Raw genomic sequence first — 19,563 nt, forward strand, 5'->3', positions numbered from 1 at the left:
GATTCAATTTCGTGGATTTAAGAATACATACTCTTGGCACAGATCCAGTAGATCACTATGACTCAAAACCGCGAAATTAAATCGCCAAGAAAAAGTCGCTCTCGTTAATATATGTAAAAGATGTTGGTTTACATATATATATCTCATGGAAAACAAGCGCTGATAAAACTTATTTTCACGACAGTGGAAGCACAGAGACATGGCACGAATTTCTAACAAACAGTATTTATACATGTATATAAATAATAGTATCTGTAATATAAATATGTAAATACTATTGGTAAAAAAAATTGTTCCTGGTCCCTGTGAGTGGGAGAATGGTATTACTGATGAATTCAAATTCCAGATAACGTTTTTCATCAAAAGTGGTAACCAATAATCAAACAAATAAACAGCTATTAGTATCATTTGAAATATCATTTTTATTCATTTGATTATATCATCTAATTAAAATTTAAAAACAAAATTTAATATATAACTTTATTCCTTACATAATTTAAGATTCACATTGATTCTCCATTCATATCAATATATTCTCTCAAAAGGCGAATTCGTTCCAGCAGTTTCACAGGGTGTATTTTTCTGTGAACATTTTGAGCATTTGATGCATAAACGAATAAAGATCATATACAAAAACACAATTTATGGATTTAATTGCCTTCTCACGAAGACGTAAGTAGCATCTTATGCTCTCCTCCCTTCACAGTTAATGGATTTCATTATCATCCATTAACCATTAAGGATACAATCACGATAACATTAAAAATAATGGATTTTATAATCACGTAACATTAAAAATAATGGATTTTATAGTCACGTAACATTAAAAATAATGGATTTTATAATCACGTAACATTAAAAAATAATGGATTTTATAATCACGTAACATTAAAAAATAATGGATTTTATAATCACGTAACATTAAAAAATAATGGATATAATCAAATAAACAATTCGCGGATACGCTTGCCAGGGGTGTTTATAGTTCAATACTGTCCCTTAACAGCTTGTTACAGGGAGAGTATCTGGTACTGAATACCCTTGGCTAGCAAATTTGTCAATCATGTCAACATTAAAAAATACTGGATATGATATTCACGTTATCATTAACGATTAATGGACATCGTGTTAACATTTAATGACTACCGAGAGAGTAGATATATACAGTGTAGATATCAATTAACAACACGGTTAATCTGGCTGAATGTCACCTACATATGTACTGATAATCGATAACAATCAACATAAAGAAGACACAAAGAGAAATCAAGATAAAATCGAATGAATATATCGTTGATAAAGAACAGTAAAACACATTTATAACGAATCCATTAATTCTTTGAACATAGAAATGTCCATTCCCCGTCAGGGTTCCCATGATATATCTGCATTATCTGTGTAACGAACTTATAATGATATTGTTGGTCCCCAGATATCCGTTATAACAGTGTTTACATTATAATGTACAGTGAGTATTTGTTTGCATTTTTAGATATCATGCTAATACTGAGTATTATAAATCACAAATGAATTAAGAATACACTTTATATTTCTAGTTCACCTTAACTTATTCACTCCTAAAATTTAACAATGAACTGTTCCAGTCTTAGAATTGGAAGAGTCTTGGGGGAGATAAATGAAACAACTCACTCACACCTGAAATTTAACAATGAACTGTTCCAACCTTTGAATTGGAAGAGTCTTGGGGGAGATAAATGAGTTGGAAAATCTCACTCACACCTGAAATTTAACAATGAACTGTTCCAAGCACTGAACTGAAATAGTTCAAATGTGTCTTTAGGGATGAATGAGTTGCTGAAATTTCATAATGAACTCTTCCAATCTTTTAATTCGAAGAGTTCAAATGTGTCCACAGGGGTGATTATGTTAAAACAACTCCTCACTAACATATGGTCACATATTAATACTGCTGGCAGTGTTTCAGATTGATTTCAAACCCTTTGAGATATTTTAGAGTTTTTAGAAATTTTGTTAGGACATTTTGTTTTGGAATATTATTAAGGATTTTCAAAAACTTTAGGACAAGTTGGAAGAATACTGGCAAAATGGCCTAATTTTAGCACCAAATCTGAATCATTGGCTCAGCAAACTTCCACCCTGATTGCAGTAAAAGTTTGCTTCGACAACTTGATCTTAGCACCATAACATCACGAAAACAGGTCAAGGTCATCGTCTTGTGAAGCGTTTTGTTGAATATACTGCATTATATCATCTGTGTCCAATGATTCTACTGTTGTTTTCTCAGCAACCTCCTCTGCACTTGATGCGGGTTTCTTTGGTAACTCTGGCTTGCCCTCCTGACCTCCAGCACCTGGTTTCTTTGGCAAAGCTGGTTTTGGTGATAATACTGGTTTTGGTTTCTAAAATTATTAATTTTTTTTTCAAACAGTATCACAAGTGAACTTGATACAAAGATAGGGCATTATTTCAGTGCAATAACAATATATATTTGAGTTACTGTCAGTATAATGTGACCAGGGAAAGTAGTGCCTGGAAAGTTCAAGGTACACTTCAGTGAGATAACACTATATTTGAGTGTAACCAGAAAATGTCCTGCTATGAGTATTTAGTAGTACTTCCGTGAGATATATCATTATTATCAAAAGTTTAACATTAATTGTATGACTTAACAGTTGTACTTACAACAAAACAGATTCATTCAGAATTTATTGCTTTTAATTGAGAGTTAAATGGAATGCAAGGAATCATTCTTACTGTTGTTGGCTTGGTAATGGCGTCTTTTGTTTCAGCAGGTTTCGGTTTCCGTGGCGCTGGTGCGGGTTTATCAGGAGAAACTGCTGGTTTCTGTGACGGGACTGATGGTTTCTTTGAGGAAACTACTGGCTTCTCTGACATTACCGCTGGACGAGGCGATGGCTTTGGTTTGGGGTCAGGCTTTTTTGGTTCAATTTTTAATAGTTTATCCAAATCATCATCAATTCTAACATAAAAAAAAAAAATATTTCAAAACTCTTTATCATTCATTTGGCTGCAATCTATTTAATAAAAACTGTTTATATAAAATGATTTTTTCTTTTAAAAAGGAATTTAAACCAAAAGTACTTTAATCCCGACTTTTAAGTTTAAATGGATTCTGAATTATTTATTAACCAATGCGAAAGTAACTCATATTGGCAGCAACTTGATTTCACGTTTCTATGTTTAAAAGTCTTCACTATGATCTGATATTTCTGGATTCAGACACATAAGGCTGTACCTTTAGAGTAAACATTTTCAATGAGATTAAAACTAAATCATGATTTCTTATCGCTAATTAATGAAAAACACAGTTGTTGGCTTATAGTCATACTGATCAATCAAAGTTATCAAACAAAGGGACGTAACTCTGTTACACCAGAATATCTTACAATATGGGGATCCAAATAGACCTCTCGCCTATAATTAGAGTAAATTTCCAGATAACTGACCAGTGTGTCAAAATTTGGGTATTTACTAAGATTGTGGCATTGTGAAGTAGTTATAATTTTGATTATTAATTAGTCATAATTGCAATGTGCATGATTGAGAAATATTTTGACTTACTGGAAAAGGTCAGAATTATCTTCATCTGTAAAAAGACTTGAAGAATCCTTGGTTTTAACATCTCTAGCTGCTGGTAGAACTAATTCATTGGCATCTTCTTCTGTCAAAGCTCCTGATAAATCTTGGTCTTCAAAAAGCTTGGTATCATCTTCATACATAAAAAAAGTTAAAACATAAAATTAAGAATATAACACTTAATTGTCAAATTTTATTTTCTAGGAATGATAGCTTGCAATCACCAATAGGGTTTTGTGTTTTTACTTTATGGCCAATGACTACCAGCCAGCGACAGATTTAGGAGATGGAGGAAATTCAGACTTACCACCAAATAATAAGGAGATGGAGGAAATTCAGACTTACCACCAAATAATAAGGAGATGGAGGAAATTCAGACTTACCACCAAATAATAAGGAGATGGAGGAAATTCAGACTTACCACCAAATAATAAGGAGATGGAGGAAATTCAGACTTACCACCAAATAATATTTAGGAGATGGAGGAAATTCAGACTTACCACCAAATAATAATCAACCTAGGATCAGTACCTGACAACTGAGATGTGGATACCTTAGGTATTGATGTCGAAACTCAATATCTAATATAATCTTACGATTCAAATAAAGGGAGGTAACTCTAAATGTACATGCTTTTTGTTTGGTTTGATTAGTTTAAAGGAGGTGCCAGGTTTATAGGTGGAGGAAAATAGGAGTACCTGGAGAAAAACCACCGACCAGTGGGAGGACCTAGCAACTGTCCAACATGGGTTTCAAACTAGCAACCTGAGGTGGAGAGCTTACCATAATTGTAGTATTATTTCAGGAGATCTTGACCACTCGGCCATTACATGTTTTTGAGGCTTTTTTTTTAATATACATGTAGGCTAAATCGGGAAAATGCAAATTTGTTATTTGGATGTGCAAACATTTCATGATGATATTTTTTATGGGATAAAATAACTATTAGTTATTATGAGCAGGGAAATATTCATGCTGAAAGTCCTGTGCGTGATTGGTGTAAATTTTTCCATATATTCACTCTGGAGAGTGACTGACCTTCAAATCGCCCTCCATAATCATTGCCTATACCACCAAGCATATCCTCCCCCCCGGCATCCTCATCTTTAGCAAAAAAGTCATCTGCATTTTCATCTTCCTCTTCATCAAATAAACTATAAAAAATTGAATGTTTTAGTGTGATCAGTAAAGGAAACAATTTAATGGTAACTTATACCTAACTGAAACATTTAATATTTTTAATGTAACTGTGAAGTGACTTTGACTAAATGACTTAATATTAATTCTACACATATCACCAAACTCATTTATCCCTGTAGATATATTTGAGCTCTTTTAATTGAAAAGATGGAACAGTTCATTATGAATATTCAGGCTGAAAGATTTAAACAATTATACTTTATCACCCTATTCAGAGATATAACAATTAATTATAAAAATTAATAATCAATGTAACTAACCTTTGTTCTACATCTTGTTTCTCCTGTTCCGTACAATCATCTTGGTCCTCTGAACTCTTGGTGTCAGTATCATCTTGAAGCTCACCATCCTTTCTGTACTTTCCAGCCTTTATTGCATTTACACCTGAGGTGTATAATTATAATATAAACTATATTATTGTCTCAGTATATACAGAAAGCTAAAATCCTATCTTTATTGCATTTACACCTGAGGTTTATAATTATAATATAAACTATATTGTTGTCTCAGTATATACAGAAAGCTAAAATCCTAACTTTATTTCATTTACACCTGAGGTGTATAATTATAATATAAACTATATTATTGTCTCAGTATATACAGAAAGCTAAAATCCTATCTTTATTGCATTTATACCTGAGGTTTATAATTATAATATAAACTATATTATTGTCTCAGTATATACAGAAAGCTAAAATCCTATCTTTATTTCATTTACACCTGAGGTTTATAATTATAATATAAACTATATTATTGTCTCAGTATATAATGAAAGCTAAAATCCTAACTTTATTTCATTTACACCTGAGGTGTATAATTATAATATAAACTATATTGTTGTCTCAGTATATACTGAAAGCTAAAATCCTAACTTTATTTCATTTACACCTGTGGTGTATAATTATAATATAAACTATATTATTGTCTCAGTATATAATGAAAGCTAAAATCCTAACTTTATTTCATTTACACCTGAGGTGTATAATTATAATATAAACTATATTGTTGTCTCAGTATATAATGAAAGCTAAAATCCTAACTTTATTGCATTTACACCTGAGGTGTATAATTATAATATAAACTATATTGTTGTCTCAGTATATACTGAAAGCTAAAATCCTAACTTTATTTCATTTACACCTGAGGTGTATAATTATAATATAAACTATATTATTGTCTCAGTATATACAGAAAGCTAAAATCCTATCTTTATTGCATTTACACCTGAGGTGTATAATTATAATATAAACTATATTATTGTCTCAGTATATACAGAAAGCTAAAATCCTATCTTTATTTCATTTACACCTGAGGTGTATAATTATAATAATATAAACTATATTATTGTCTCAGTATATACAGAAAGCTAAAATCCTATCTTTATTGCATTTACACCTGAGGTGTATAATTATAATATAAACTATATTATTGTCTCAGTATATACAGAAAGCTAAAATCCTATCTTTATTGCATTTACACCTGAGGTGTATAATTATAATATAAACTATATTATTGTCTCAGTATATACAGAAAGCTAAAATCCTATCTTTATTTCATTTACACCTGAGGTGTATAATTATAATATAAACTATATTATTGTCTCAGTATATACAGAAAGCTAAAATCCTAACTGACATATATATACACAATTAAACACCAAATATTGTTCAAATGATTTATGCTGTCGGCGGTGGAGCATCTTTAAACTAAATGAACATGAATATTTTGTGTATGTATTTCCACATATACTGATTATGTGATGATAGAATCTTACGCTTGAATATGTAATATGAAATTTATTAAATTAGTTTTTATCTTACATATATATATTGGCACATATAATATCCTATATTTCCAGTCCATTAATTTAAATTAGCATAAGTAATCAAACTCAAACTAGAAAATTATCTTTTTAAATATAAGCATTTGTCGTCTCTTAAAATGTTTGAAAGTAAAGGATCAATAGCATCTCCTTTGCCTATACTTTACAAACATCAGAAAGATATTCTGTCTATACATATTGCAGAGTTACTTCCCTTGCAGGCAGGTATCTCTTGAGATGTACACTTATTTTGTAAGCACAACTTGAATCATTTACTCTTATAGTATAATTATCATAATCTTCTATACGATTTAATTGAATTCAATTAAATGTTAATTTTCATAACATGGGTATTCTTATGTTTTCAGCCGTCTTCCTAAACAATGTGCGTTAATTGACTATCACTGTGCCAGACCACAAAAAACGAAATGAATCGTCACTGTTACAATATATTACACACGAAATCTTGTATTTGTTTCATGTTACTATTGGTTTTTTTTTGGTAATTTTTTATTTTTTCAAATTTTGTAACACATTTAACATGACAAACGAGGACACTTTCATTCTTCTCATACACACACATACACCTTATACTATCAAATATACACAGAGAGAGACAAAAAACAAAAAACAACAGAAAAGAAAAACAAAGAGAAAGGAAAGAAAGAGAGAGAAAGAGAGAAAAAAAAGATAGATAAAGGGGAGGGGTAGACAGAGAAATGGTATTTAGAGTGTCACATACAGTACACAAAGATCGAAGAAATGAGAAGTTATATCTGCAAAACAAAAAATGATAATAATGAATAAATAAATAAATAATAATAATAATAATAAAAAAAATTAAATATATAAAAAAATGTATACATCTATGATTATCATATTGCAAATATTTCAGGGTGAGGTGTACAAATAAAAGGTTAAAGTTTAGCTATTTTTTCCCATTTTTTCCAGTCATTCTCAAGTTTAATTTTTGCTCTTTCTCCTTGGCATATTACTATTGTTGTCAGAAACTTTTAGATTTTGTTTCAGAAAGCCTTTTACCCACCATAAATCTACTAGAGTCATAAAACTCAAACTGTACCCTTTGGCCTATACTTTTCGAACATCAGAAAGATATTCTGTCCATATATATTGCAGAGTTACTTCCCTTGCAGGAAGGTATCCATTGTGACATACTTATGTTGAGACTCGCATCATTTTCTCTGAAAAATGTTATGTTGCCTTCGCAAACACATGACGGCACAATTATTCTGTAACTGTGAATGCCAGTCATAACATACAAATTTAAAATGCTCTATATAAGACCTCTGATCATTCAGTCAATTAAAGCGTAATGATGAATGTTATAACATTTCACTCCACAACAACTGTAGGTGATTCAAGCATAAAACAAGTTTGTCTGATTTTGTTACAATCTCCATATTTTAACCACCATTTAATCTACTACCATAATCAAGTTTAAAATGTTCATTACCTAAGAATTCAAGCAAGATTGAAGAAGTGGAAAGTTTTGGAGTACAAGCCACAAATTTCAGAAAAGAATCAAGATTTCCGCGTCTTTCCTTTGCCACAGAATCATTGGCTATGATGGCTCTCTTGGACAGCGGAGGTAAGACCGTTCCTGAGAATTTAACACCTAACTTGGAATGTAGATCTTCAAACTCTGCAAATTTTTTAGATACCTGAAAATAATAGAAAATAATACATATCCTTATGGTTATTTCAAGGTGTTTTTTTTTATATTCATCTTAATACAAATATGAATGATCTTAAATACCTGTTTATTTTATAGGAGATTTTATGAAATGAGTCAACTTTTATTTTTGCGAGTCTTCACTAGCAAAATATTATAGATGCTGATTTATGGTGTTTCATTCTCAATCAAAAACAGGAGCAGACAAAATGGTACAGTGTTACTCACTTCACACCATTACCACCAAAAGTTTGAGCTTCTTATTTTGCTTCAAGATAAAAATATCCAAAATGATAAATTGCGGCCTGAAGAAATTTGATGGCACAATGCCCTATATAAAATAAAGTACTGATTAAAACCATTTATTTTCTATTATTTTTGTGTTAATTAGACATACATTTACATGGGTAAAAAACATTTATTGTTCAAATGATGAGCATCATTTATGCTTTGTCGATGGTGGAGCATCTTTAAAACTTCAAGACAAGTTTTATAAAAAGAAATTCACTACATATAGACTAATAGTGACTGAACTGCAAATACAGATTAACTGTGCATCTGGAAAAAATATGCTTTTGAATATGTAATCTTGTTAACCATATATTGAACAACATCTCCTGGTTTATGTTTCGCAGATTTGAAGAATGGTAACGAAGAAACTACAACAACATGGAACTCGAAGGTGGACTGTAGTAATCCTTTGGTTTCCTTGTAGGTTGGCACTGTGATATCTATACAGGTGTCTTTGTTTTTCAGTTCCCTGAAAATTACAAAATAACCAACATTAAAACTCAGTGATTATTCCTTAAACAGTAAACCAATTTAACACAGTAAAACAGTAAGAACAATTTACAATACTTTCAGCAGTATGTACGTGTACATGGAATGTAGTTGAACAAAGATCAATTAATCAAGTATGAAATCTGTAATCGAGTTTCGTCAGAATTTTCTGACACTATGATAAATCAAAGTATAAAGTTAGCTGATCAGTGAAGCATGCAAAATAAATAATAACCAATTTGTTAAAATCATTCCCTTCTGTGTGGTTATCACTCATATTATTTCAAATTTCAAGCGTCTAGACGAATTGAAGAGTGCATAATCGGTCATTGATTGGTTAAACAAAATTGATGATCGACCATGATATTTGAACCAATTCCAAACACTACAGTAAAGTAGTATCTGAATTACAGGCTACACTTAGCACGACTTATACTCTATAGATGAACTGGAGTGGTCCTGATAGCCTACCAAACCTAGGACGACTTACACTCTATAGCTGATCTGGAGTGGTCCTGATAGCCTACCAAACCTAGGACGACTTACACTCTATAGCTGATCTGGAGTGGTCCTGATAGCCTACCAAACCTAGGACGACTTATGAAACCCGCACTCTATGGCTGATCTGGAGTGGTCCTGATAGCCTACCAAACCTAACACGACTTACACTCTATAGCTGATCTGGAGTGGTCCTGATAGCCTACCAAACCTAGCACGACTTACACTCTATAGCTGATCTGGAGTGGTCCTGATAGCCTACCAAACCTAGCACGACTTACACTCTATAGCTGATCTGGAGTGGTCCTGATAGCCTACCAAACCTAGCACGACTTACACTCTATAGCTGATCTGGAGTGGTCCTGATAGCCTACCAAACCTAGGACGATTTACACTCTATAGCTCATCTGGAGTGGTCCTGATAGCCTACCAAACCTAGGACGACCTACACTCTATAGCTGATCTGGAGTGGTCCTGATAGCCTACCAAACCTAGCACGACTTACACTCTATAGCTGATCTGGAGTGGTCCTGATAGCCTACCAAACCTAGGACGACTTACACTCTATAGCTGATCTGGAGTGGTCCTGATAGCCTATCAAACCTAGCACGACTTACACTCTATAGCTGATCTGGAGTGGTCCTGATAGCCTACCAAACCTAACACGACTTACACTCTATAGCTGATCTGGAGTGGTCCTGATAGCCTACCAAACCTGGCACGACTTACACTCTTTAGCTGATCTGGAGTGGTCCTGATAGCCTACCAAAGTTCTATCACAAGTGTAACAGGGCACAGGGACCTGGCATGAAAATTTTTAACCCACAGTTTACAATATATATATATATATATAAGTAAAAAAGAACCATGTCCATGTGATGTGATATATAAATATATGTATACAGTTAGTTAAAAAAATGTGCCAGGTCCCTGTGTAACAGGGTAGTGTGCCACCCGCCTAGCTCGAACCCCAGACCCCAGACCTATTGGTCTGTCGCTAAACTCGCTCTACCAACTAAACTAAAGGGATCCCCCCCCTATCACAAAGCTGGAAGGCATCTGTATCACTATTTACAATTAAAACTTGCTACACCACTTCCCCCTTTCAAATGTGTTCACTCGGAACATAGATCAACCCTGGTTCGAAATCTCTCTCCAAAAATGTAACAGGGCGAGAGTAGTGTGCCACCTACGGGCTCTAACCCGCGACCCTGCACTTACTGGTTTGCCTTTCTACCAACTGAACTAAGAGATAACATCCCCTCGTGTGAAGCTAGAAGGCAACAACATAACTAAACAATTAAAACCTGCTACACTAGAAAAAAGATGTATCTACATGTACATATATGTATATACAGTAAAACCCCTATAACTCGAACAGCAGGGGACCAGGTCAATTGTTCAAGGAATACGGGGTATTCTACTCATCCGAGGTTGGTCACGATCGACAGTCAAAATGTACGGTCTCAAACTATGACAAACAATGCACGACAATGACATTTTAATTACCCTATCTTTCAACATTTTGGATTTATTTAAGTGTTTTATTGATAGCAATATCAAGTTGCAAAAAAAATGTATAACATAAATTTAGCGTTTGAAAAAGCTAACAAGAAAGCCCTAAATCATTCACAGCAGAGTAAGCGATCGTCATCTAGGTCAATGTAGAATCCATATTGGTCAACAAGGAGTTAATTTCTATTATTTAATTATCATAAATCATTTAAAACATTTACAAAATATATACCTACTCACAATAAAGTTATTAACCAGCATATTTACGGACATTAGAAAAGATATTTATAGATGTCTGTTTAGTAAAAGCGTAACATTGGGTTACATGTCTTTACGAGTAAAGTTACAAAATACAATTGACGAGATACGATGTACTTCGCATATATTGTTTGATATCGTTTACATCTTTTGATAAATAACATTATGTTAGCCTGTCGAATGAAACCAACAAAGAAATTAAAAAAAATAAACTTTTATAATTAGGCGGACGTCAGCAATATCTTTCACCTCTTTTGTCATTTCACAATGCGTACTTTCTATTAACACGGATCAACAACTTCCGTATTTTCATAAAACATTAATAACTTAATGCCTTTTCTGAAATATTCAAATAAAGTAAGCATCAAACAACGACTTGCGATCGTGTAGGTAGGTAATAATGACACCATTAATCTCTTAATTACCTAAAGGCTCGACATGCCAACTGTATAAACACAAGATTGTGAGCAATTATCTATGTCGGTCGGTGCAGTCAGGTGTGACACAGGTAAAACAATCTCAATGGCTAACACCTGTTCGACGAATACATGGGTAAATACTATGTATTTGATGAAACGGGGACATATTTCTGTTTGAGGAATAAGAGGTATTCGACGAATAGCTGTTCGAGCTATCCGGGGTTTTGCTACATAGATTATATAGGGAGACGGTCGGGACCGTACGACCAGTTCGACGAATAGGGAGTATTCGAGGAATCCGGGTTCGAGTTAGAGGGGTTTTACTGTACTTAATCTTACCATCAACATGTCTGATTCACTTGATCTACGATCTATAAGTAATCCATTGGCTTCTAGACCAGCTGACTCAGTCATTACACAGTAACATTAATTGTACACAATGTACAGATTTCCATAAATATATAACTCGGTTAGCATCATACAAACAAAATCACACAAAATGTAATTTTTAACGATTTTTCACAACATAAGCATAGGAATACATTTTAAAGATTAAAATTTATGAAAACCGTTCCCTTAGAAATACAATTACCGAACTGTCACGGTCGCAGAAGGCATGTTTATATGTTGTCTTTCGGTTTCTTCTTCTCCTAATTTTGACACGCCCACTCGTTCATGGGCGCGGCCATCTTGAATAGACGGTTATACTAATAGGCGCCCGGCAGTCTAATAAAAATATAAATGAGGCTTTATTTTTTTTAAACAAGACTCCTAAACTACCTAGGTGAAATGTTCTTTCTTTAAAACTGTACTAGATTCCAAAGGACTACTAAATGTTACCGTATTAATGGGGTTATGGGCCTCGTAAGCATGAGAATTACGGCAAATATTTAGTAACTTTAATAAAATCTATTTTTTGGGTCGGAAAAATAATAAACAACAATTGATAATATAATAATATTAATACTTTTCTAGTCCATATTATCAGAAATATATATAATATGTATATGTTTCTGATATTATTGGCATTTATTTACAGCCTCGACGGTCACACTTAATAACGACAACAAACGACAACAAACGACAAGAAACGACAACAAACGACAACACGTTAAATACAAGGAAAAGTTAGTGACAACACAAGATATGTTATTCAGTACATTAAAATGAATATTTCTACCAAGATTGGTGCAAAAATGAAGGAATTAGAGCGATTTTAATATTCTGAAATCGGCCGCTGGTCAACGATAAATCGAGTGACAAGAGGTTTGCCGTGACGGTATACCGACAACACGTTGTAACATCGAAAATATTTTAAAAACCTAACGACAACAGAAGATGTGTTATTTGTCATACTATAATGCATCTATGTACAAAATTTCATTAAGATTGGAATAAAAATGAAGACTTTATACCTGTTTTAATGTTACGAGATCGGCGACTGGTCAGATTTATATCGCGAGTGTGTATGTTCGACAACGCATCATAGCATTAAAAAAATAGAAAAACCTAACGACAACATAAGATATGTTGTTTGTCATACCATAATGCATCTCTGTACAAAAATTCATTAAGATTGGAGTAAAAATAAAGGAGTAATGACGATTTCAAATATGAAGAGACGCAGAGTGTATACAGTTGGTAGTAGACTAAAGGTTACACATTGTGCACACGGTGTGAACTACGAGTGGACACGGAGTGCACGAGGTTTAGACTACAGGTAGACACGGAGTGCACGAGGTTTAGACTACAGGTAGACACGGAGTGCACAAGATTTAGACTACAGGTAGACACGGAGTGCACTAGTGGACATCGTGTCCAGGTAAAATGTCCACTACATCAAGACCACAGACAGACTAGATGATGTGCCACAGAGATATGAGAAAATATGTATTTATTCTGCAGTCTATATGGACTTTGACAGATAGAAATATTTATTGCGATCAGAAACATAATATTTATTGCAACATAAAATTGCCGTTAATTAGTGGAAATCATTCGTACTGTAATGTTTATTTGAATAGATATATCTAAAGAAAGTAATTCATGTCAATTGTAATGACTATTGATGAAGATTTGAATGAGTAATGGTCATTGAAACGTCTACGACGGCTTGCATACAGTATACATAGAAGAAGCACACACGTGTGTATATTATCAGAGTGATTACAGTTCGCGATTGTATTTATTGTTATGTAAACATATGGTGTGTATATATACTTCCCATATGTTATCTTAAGAAATACATTATTATATGTTTTTTTTATTGTACATTTTTGTATAAAATATTTGCGTATATTTTCGGGAGCATGAATGAACGACAAAGAAAAAGCGCCGATAATGTCGTCTATCTTTGGCGAGGATGGACTGATCAATTTGGATACTATCAAAGAATTTGATTCAGTATCAAGCAAAATCGACAATATGTATGGTGAACGTATGGGTACATATTGGTCTGAAAAAACTTTACCAACTATCCGGCGCAGGGTGGTTGAGGCCCGAGTACGATGCCCCCATATACCCAAAGGCTGGAAAAACAACAATTGCGAATCAATGAATGACATCATAAAGCTTGTTGGTGACTGGAAAATTTTTCGAAAAACGATTAGAGCACATACAAAACACGAAGTACAACCACGTGCGCAGATCGCGTCACGGAATAGGAGAGTACGAATTAGCTCCGCATGCGCAACATTTAAAAATAAGTTCAGTATTTTGGAGAACACTGCCAAAGACAAAGACAACGACAACGGAACGTGCACAAGTTTTTGAAACTTGTGAAGCAGAAAAAAGAACTTATATCTTCCACTAATGGAATGCTAACTATTACAAAAACACCAGCCATCGCGAAAAAACCGGATACACGAAAACGTGTACGTGGAAATGAACAGAATCGCACGGTCCGTCTAAACAGAAAAAATGTCTTAGCGAAATATTGTGTGCCCGCAGGACGGGGTTCAAGATATTTAAGGATTGTGTTTCTCTTAAACAGTTAGACTTTAAATGATAAGTTTGTGAAATTATCAGTTGGACATTTTACGATATGTTTGCGAAATATCTTGTGTGCCCGCAAGACGGGATTCAAGATGTTGTAACAGTTAAAATTCGTTGACCTTCTAATACTTTTCAAATGAATTACACGTATGTATGTGTCAGTAAAAATCATTCAATAAATAAAATGTGTAAGTTCAGTAATAAAAAGTGTTAAATAAACGTAATATTTGTAAGCTTCCCGAAATTAAAACTTACGATACGCAAGCGAAATCTTGTGTGCCCGCAAGACGGGATTCAAGATATTTAAACTTAATCTTTCAAATAAAACGTATTAAATAAAGTTACCGCGTTAATAAAAAAAGTGAATTAATATAAAAATATTTACGCAGCTAAAAATACACACACACAAAAAAACTAACGTGACGCTACCCAATTTGGAACGCTACCCAAAATGAAACACTTTTAAAATATGTGATACAGAATTTTCAGTTTGCAATCTAAACTAACAATAACAGTCCTGAACAAAAACTAAGGTGCTGACTATTTTGTGACAATTTTCTTTCCAGTTGCTTATTATCTGTGTTTAAAAATAATGAAATTTTGAAAAACTCCGGGAAACGACGTCGTGCGACACCCCTAAAAACACCATATATTTTAAAATGAGAAAATAAATGCTGAATGGAATATTTTTGAAAGACATGTGCCCTGAATAAACTAAAATATGTTTGAACTTTCTTTAAATGAATTCAAACATTTTTTTTCATGCCTGGACATTTATTAATCAAACTTTAATTATTTAGGAGGTGTTCCATTTTGGGTACTCAAATCTGCTGAAACACAGGGCTGACAAGTAAACAAATCATGAAATTATTAATAAAAGCATCTATTTGTGGAATGTTAAGAAAAAAATCTGGATTCAACCACGTGTAAGAAATTTTTTACAATTATCTTCAAAAGAGTTCGTGTATTGAGTATGGCCTAGAGTTCTACACCGACTATAATGATGTTTACACAATAATGGCTTTAGGCCATGGGCTAGGAGGGTCCCACATGCACCCCCCCCCCCAAACCTCCGAACCAATATTTTTCTGAACCCTTATGACCCACTGATCACAAATCCAAATGTTAACATTGCATAAATTGGGATGAACTTCCGGTTATGACGTCATCAAGATGGCCGCCATCTCGAATTTCACTAAAAATTGAAAAATAGTCATAACATTAACATTTTTCAACCGAAGTAGACAAATGAGGTATCAAAATTACCACAATAGAACAACAAATACATATCAGGACCAAAACATCCAATATATGTAGTGATTTCTACGCAGGAAATGAAAAAATAGGATTTAAAGCTCAAAAATGGTGATTTTTCAGCAAATTTTTCATATTTTGTTTGACGCAGCAAAAATGTTTCCCAACAACAATCTATTATTTCAAAAAAAGTTTTTTGACCACTTATCAATCAGTTTAAACAACAACAACAACAAAAACAAATGTTAACATTGTATAGGTTCCGGTTATGACGTCATCAAGATGGCCACCATCTCGAATTTCACTTAAAATGAAGAATAGTCATAACACTGATATTTTTCAACTAAAGTAGACAAATGTGGTATCAAAATGACCACAATAGAACGACAAATACATATCAGGACCAAATAATCCAATATGTGTAGTGATTTGTACGGAAAAAATAAAAAAATAAGCTTTTAAGCTCAAAAATGGTGATTTTTCAGCAAATTTTTCATACTTGGCTTGACGCAGCAGAAATGTTTCCCAACAACAAATTATTACTCGTATTCAGTTATTTAAACTCATATCAATCAGTAAAAACAAAAACAACAATATATAGAAATGCAAAAAAAAGAATTATTGTTATACCCTCAATTTTGTAGATTAGCAGCGTCTCAAACCCTCAACACAACACCTACTGACAAATGTAACCTAAGCTAAGCCTGTGTTTCCGTTAATATCATTAACGGTTCCCAAAGCGTTTGTGTCTTCGAAAATGAGCACATTCAATGTTTATTTCCTATGCATAGCATAAGCAAAATGTCAGATGGTTACTACAATGTCACTAATATGTCTTTCACTGGTTCTCAATGATAACCATTATCATTGTGCGTGCTTTCTCGCCTCACTGACCTATCCATTGAAGAGACACGGCATATCTGGTAGCTGGTACATGCAGTCCGAATCAGAGTACTCGAGATATCAGTATCCAATTCGTCGAAAGCCAGATCGACGTCTTCGATGTCGATGAGCTCATGTGACACTGCATTACCAGTGTTTTTCTAGCCTTTTATGACCCATCCACGGCCAGAGTTCATATCAGGAACAACAGGTTCAGGGATGTGGGATCTCTTTCAGATTCTAACATATCGTACGTATATGCTGTTTCAGACTTCTCCGGCATAATGGAAATTACACCAAATGCACATTCTTCCAATGGTGGATTGGTTCTCCTTAGCACATAACTCCATAATTCGTATGAAGAATCTTGTGGACCCTCGTGCAACCATAAATTACACAGGTGATATCATCGAGGTCATTAATGAGGGCATCAATGTTAAATGTTTTTCATTGGTCTGACTTCTCCCACTCCCTTGAAGGTGCTGGTTGTGTAACATCTGGTGTATGCGCAAAGAGACCATTGAAGACTCTCCAGTAGAGACTTCTCTAAAGTGCTTTCCAGACTTAATAGTCTGGAAGTTTCAAAGAGTGAAACTTCACTGCAGACCTCATTTATGACCTCAAAGAATCCACCTGTGCCACTTATGGTCACTGAGGTTCACAAGAATGAGGAATTGTGCTTCATACGAATTAAGGAGAACCAACTCAACCCTCCGCAGAATGTTGATCTGGTGTCTTTTCCATCATGCCAGGGAAGTCTGGAACATCATATACGATATGTGAATCTAGGTGAAACTACGTTGGAAAAAGGAAGAGCTCCCACATCCCTGAAGCCGATGTTTCTGATCTTAACTCTGACCATGGATAGTTGATAAGTTAGAACCACGATGGTAACCCGGTAATGTAATGTCACATCAGGTCACCGAGGTCGAAGACGACACTCTGGCGAGAAAGCACGCACAACGAAAATGATTACCATTAAGAAATATGTGACACTGCAGTAACCATCTTATATTTCCTTGCGTTATACACAGGAAATAAACAATGGATGTGCTCATTCTAAAAGACACAATATGTTTAGAAAAGTGTCATGGTATTTACGGAACTTTAATTTGATACCCCATAGCTATTAGTTAGCGTTTTTCTATAATAATTCAGTTTGAGAGGCTACTAGTCTACAAAATTTCGAATATGAAAATGGATTATTTTGAAGTCCCACTTAGATATTCAGCCAACTTTAAATTCAAATTTGTTAAGATATAAATCGTCAATAGCCAATGTTATATTAAGGAAATTCCAAGACACCAGGAAAATGTAGTGTTAGCGGTTTGGAAAAAATAACAATCATATGCCGCATCCGGTGATGTTTTCTAAACCAAATGATGGTATAACAATTCTCTTTTGCATTTCTATATATTTTTGTTGTTGTTGTTTTAACCGATTGATAAGAGGTCAAATAACTGATTGTGAATAATAATTTGTTGTTGGGAAACAATTTTGCTGCGTCAAGCCAAGTATGAAAAAATGCTGAAAATTACTATTTTTGAGCTGAAAAATATTATTTTTTTCATTTCCTGCGTTCAAATCACTACATATATTGGATTATTTGGTCCTGATATGTATTTGTTGTTCTATTGTGGTCATTTTGATGCCTCATTTGTCTACTTCAGTTGAAAAATGTCAATGTTTTGACTATTGTTCATTTTTCAGTGAAATTCGAGATGGTGGCCATCTTGATGACGTCATAACCGGAACTTACACGATGTTAACATTGGTTTTGGTTGTTTTCGTTGCTTACACTGATTGATAAGTGGTCAAAAAACCTATTAGAAATAATAGATTGCTGTTGGAAAACATTTTTGCTGCGTCAAACAAAATATGAAAAATTTGCTGAAAAATCACCATTTTTAGGCTTTAAATCCGATTTTTTAATTTCCTGCGTAGAAATCACTACATATATTGGGTTTTTTTGGTCCTGATATGTATTTGTTGTTCTATTGTGGTCATTTTGATACCTCATTTGTCTACTTCGGTTGAAAAATGTTAATGTTATGACTATTTTTCAATTTTTAGTGAAATTCGAGATGGCGGCCATCTTGATGACGTCATAACCGGAAGTTCATCCCAACTTATGCAATGTTAACATTTGGATTTGTGATCAGTGGGTCATAAGGGTTCAGAAAAATATTGGTTCGGAGGTTTGGGGGGGGGGGTGCATGTGGGACCCTCCTAGCCCTTGGCCTACTTAGACAAACAGTATCGAGGCCCTATGCACTCGTACACACGCGTGTACAGGCGTGTGTGAGTCGTCGATCTGTTGTCGGTAGTAAACCTGACCAGTCGCCGATCTCGTAACATTAAAACAGGTATAAAGTCTTCATTTTTATTCCAATCTTAATGAAATTTTGTACATAGATGCATTATAGTATGACAAATAACACATCTTCTGTTGTCGTTAGGTTTTTAAAACATTTTCGATGTTACAACGTGTTGTCGGTATACCGTCACGGCAAACCTCTTGTCACTCGATTTATCGTTGACCAGCGGCCGATTTCAGAATATTAAAATCGCTCTAATTCCTTCATTTTTGCTCCAATCTTCATAAAACTTGGTAGAAATATTCATTTTAATGTTCTGAATGACATATCTTGTGTTGTCACTAACTTTTC

At 33.8% G+C, this 19,563-nt stretch overlaps 1 protein-coding gene across 1 annotated transcript; it reads right to left on the reverse strand.

Moving 5' to 3' along the window:
- Nucleotides 1-402: 402 nt before the first annotated feature.
- On the reverse strand, nt 403-12,510 carry LOC138308878 (HCLS1-binding protein 3-like). Its single transcript, XM_069249914.1, has 8 exons — nt 12,357-12,510; nt 8,892-9,054; nt 8,076-8,283; nt 5,040-5,163; nt 4,618-4,733; nt 3,565-3,712; nt 2,737-2,962; nt 403-2,381 (listed from the first exon to the last, which is right to left on the reverse strand). The coding sequence occupies exons 1-8, from the start codon at nt 12,380-12,382 to the stop codon at nt 2,169-2,171; spliced, it is 1,224 nt and encodes a 407-aa protein (XP_069106015.1). The 5' UTR covers nt 12,383-12,510; the 3' UTR covers nt 403-2,168.
- Nucleotides 12,511-19,563: the final 7,053 nt, after the last annotated feature.

The sequence above is a fragment of the Argopecten irradians genome, chromosome 15 (assembly GCF_041381155.1).
Source record: "Argopecten irradians isolate NY chromosome 15, Ai_NY, whole genome shotgun sequence".
NCBI lineage: Eukaryota > Metazoa > Mollusca > Bivalvia > Pectinida > Pectinidae > Argopecten > Argopecten irradians.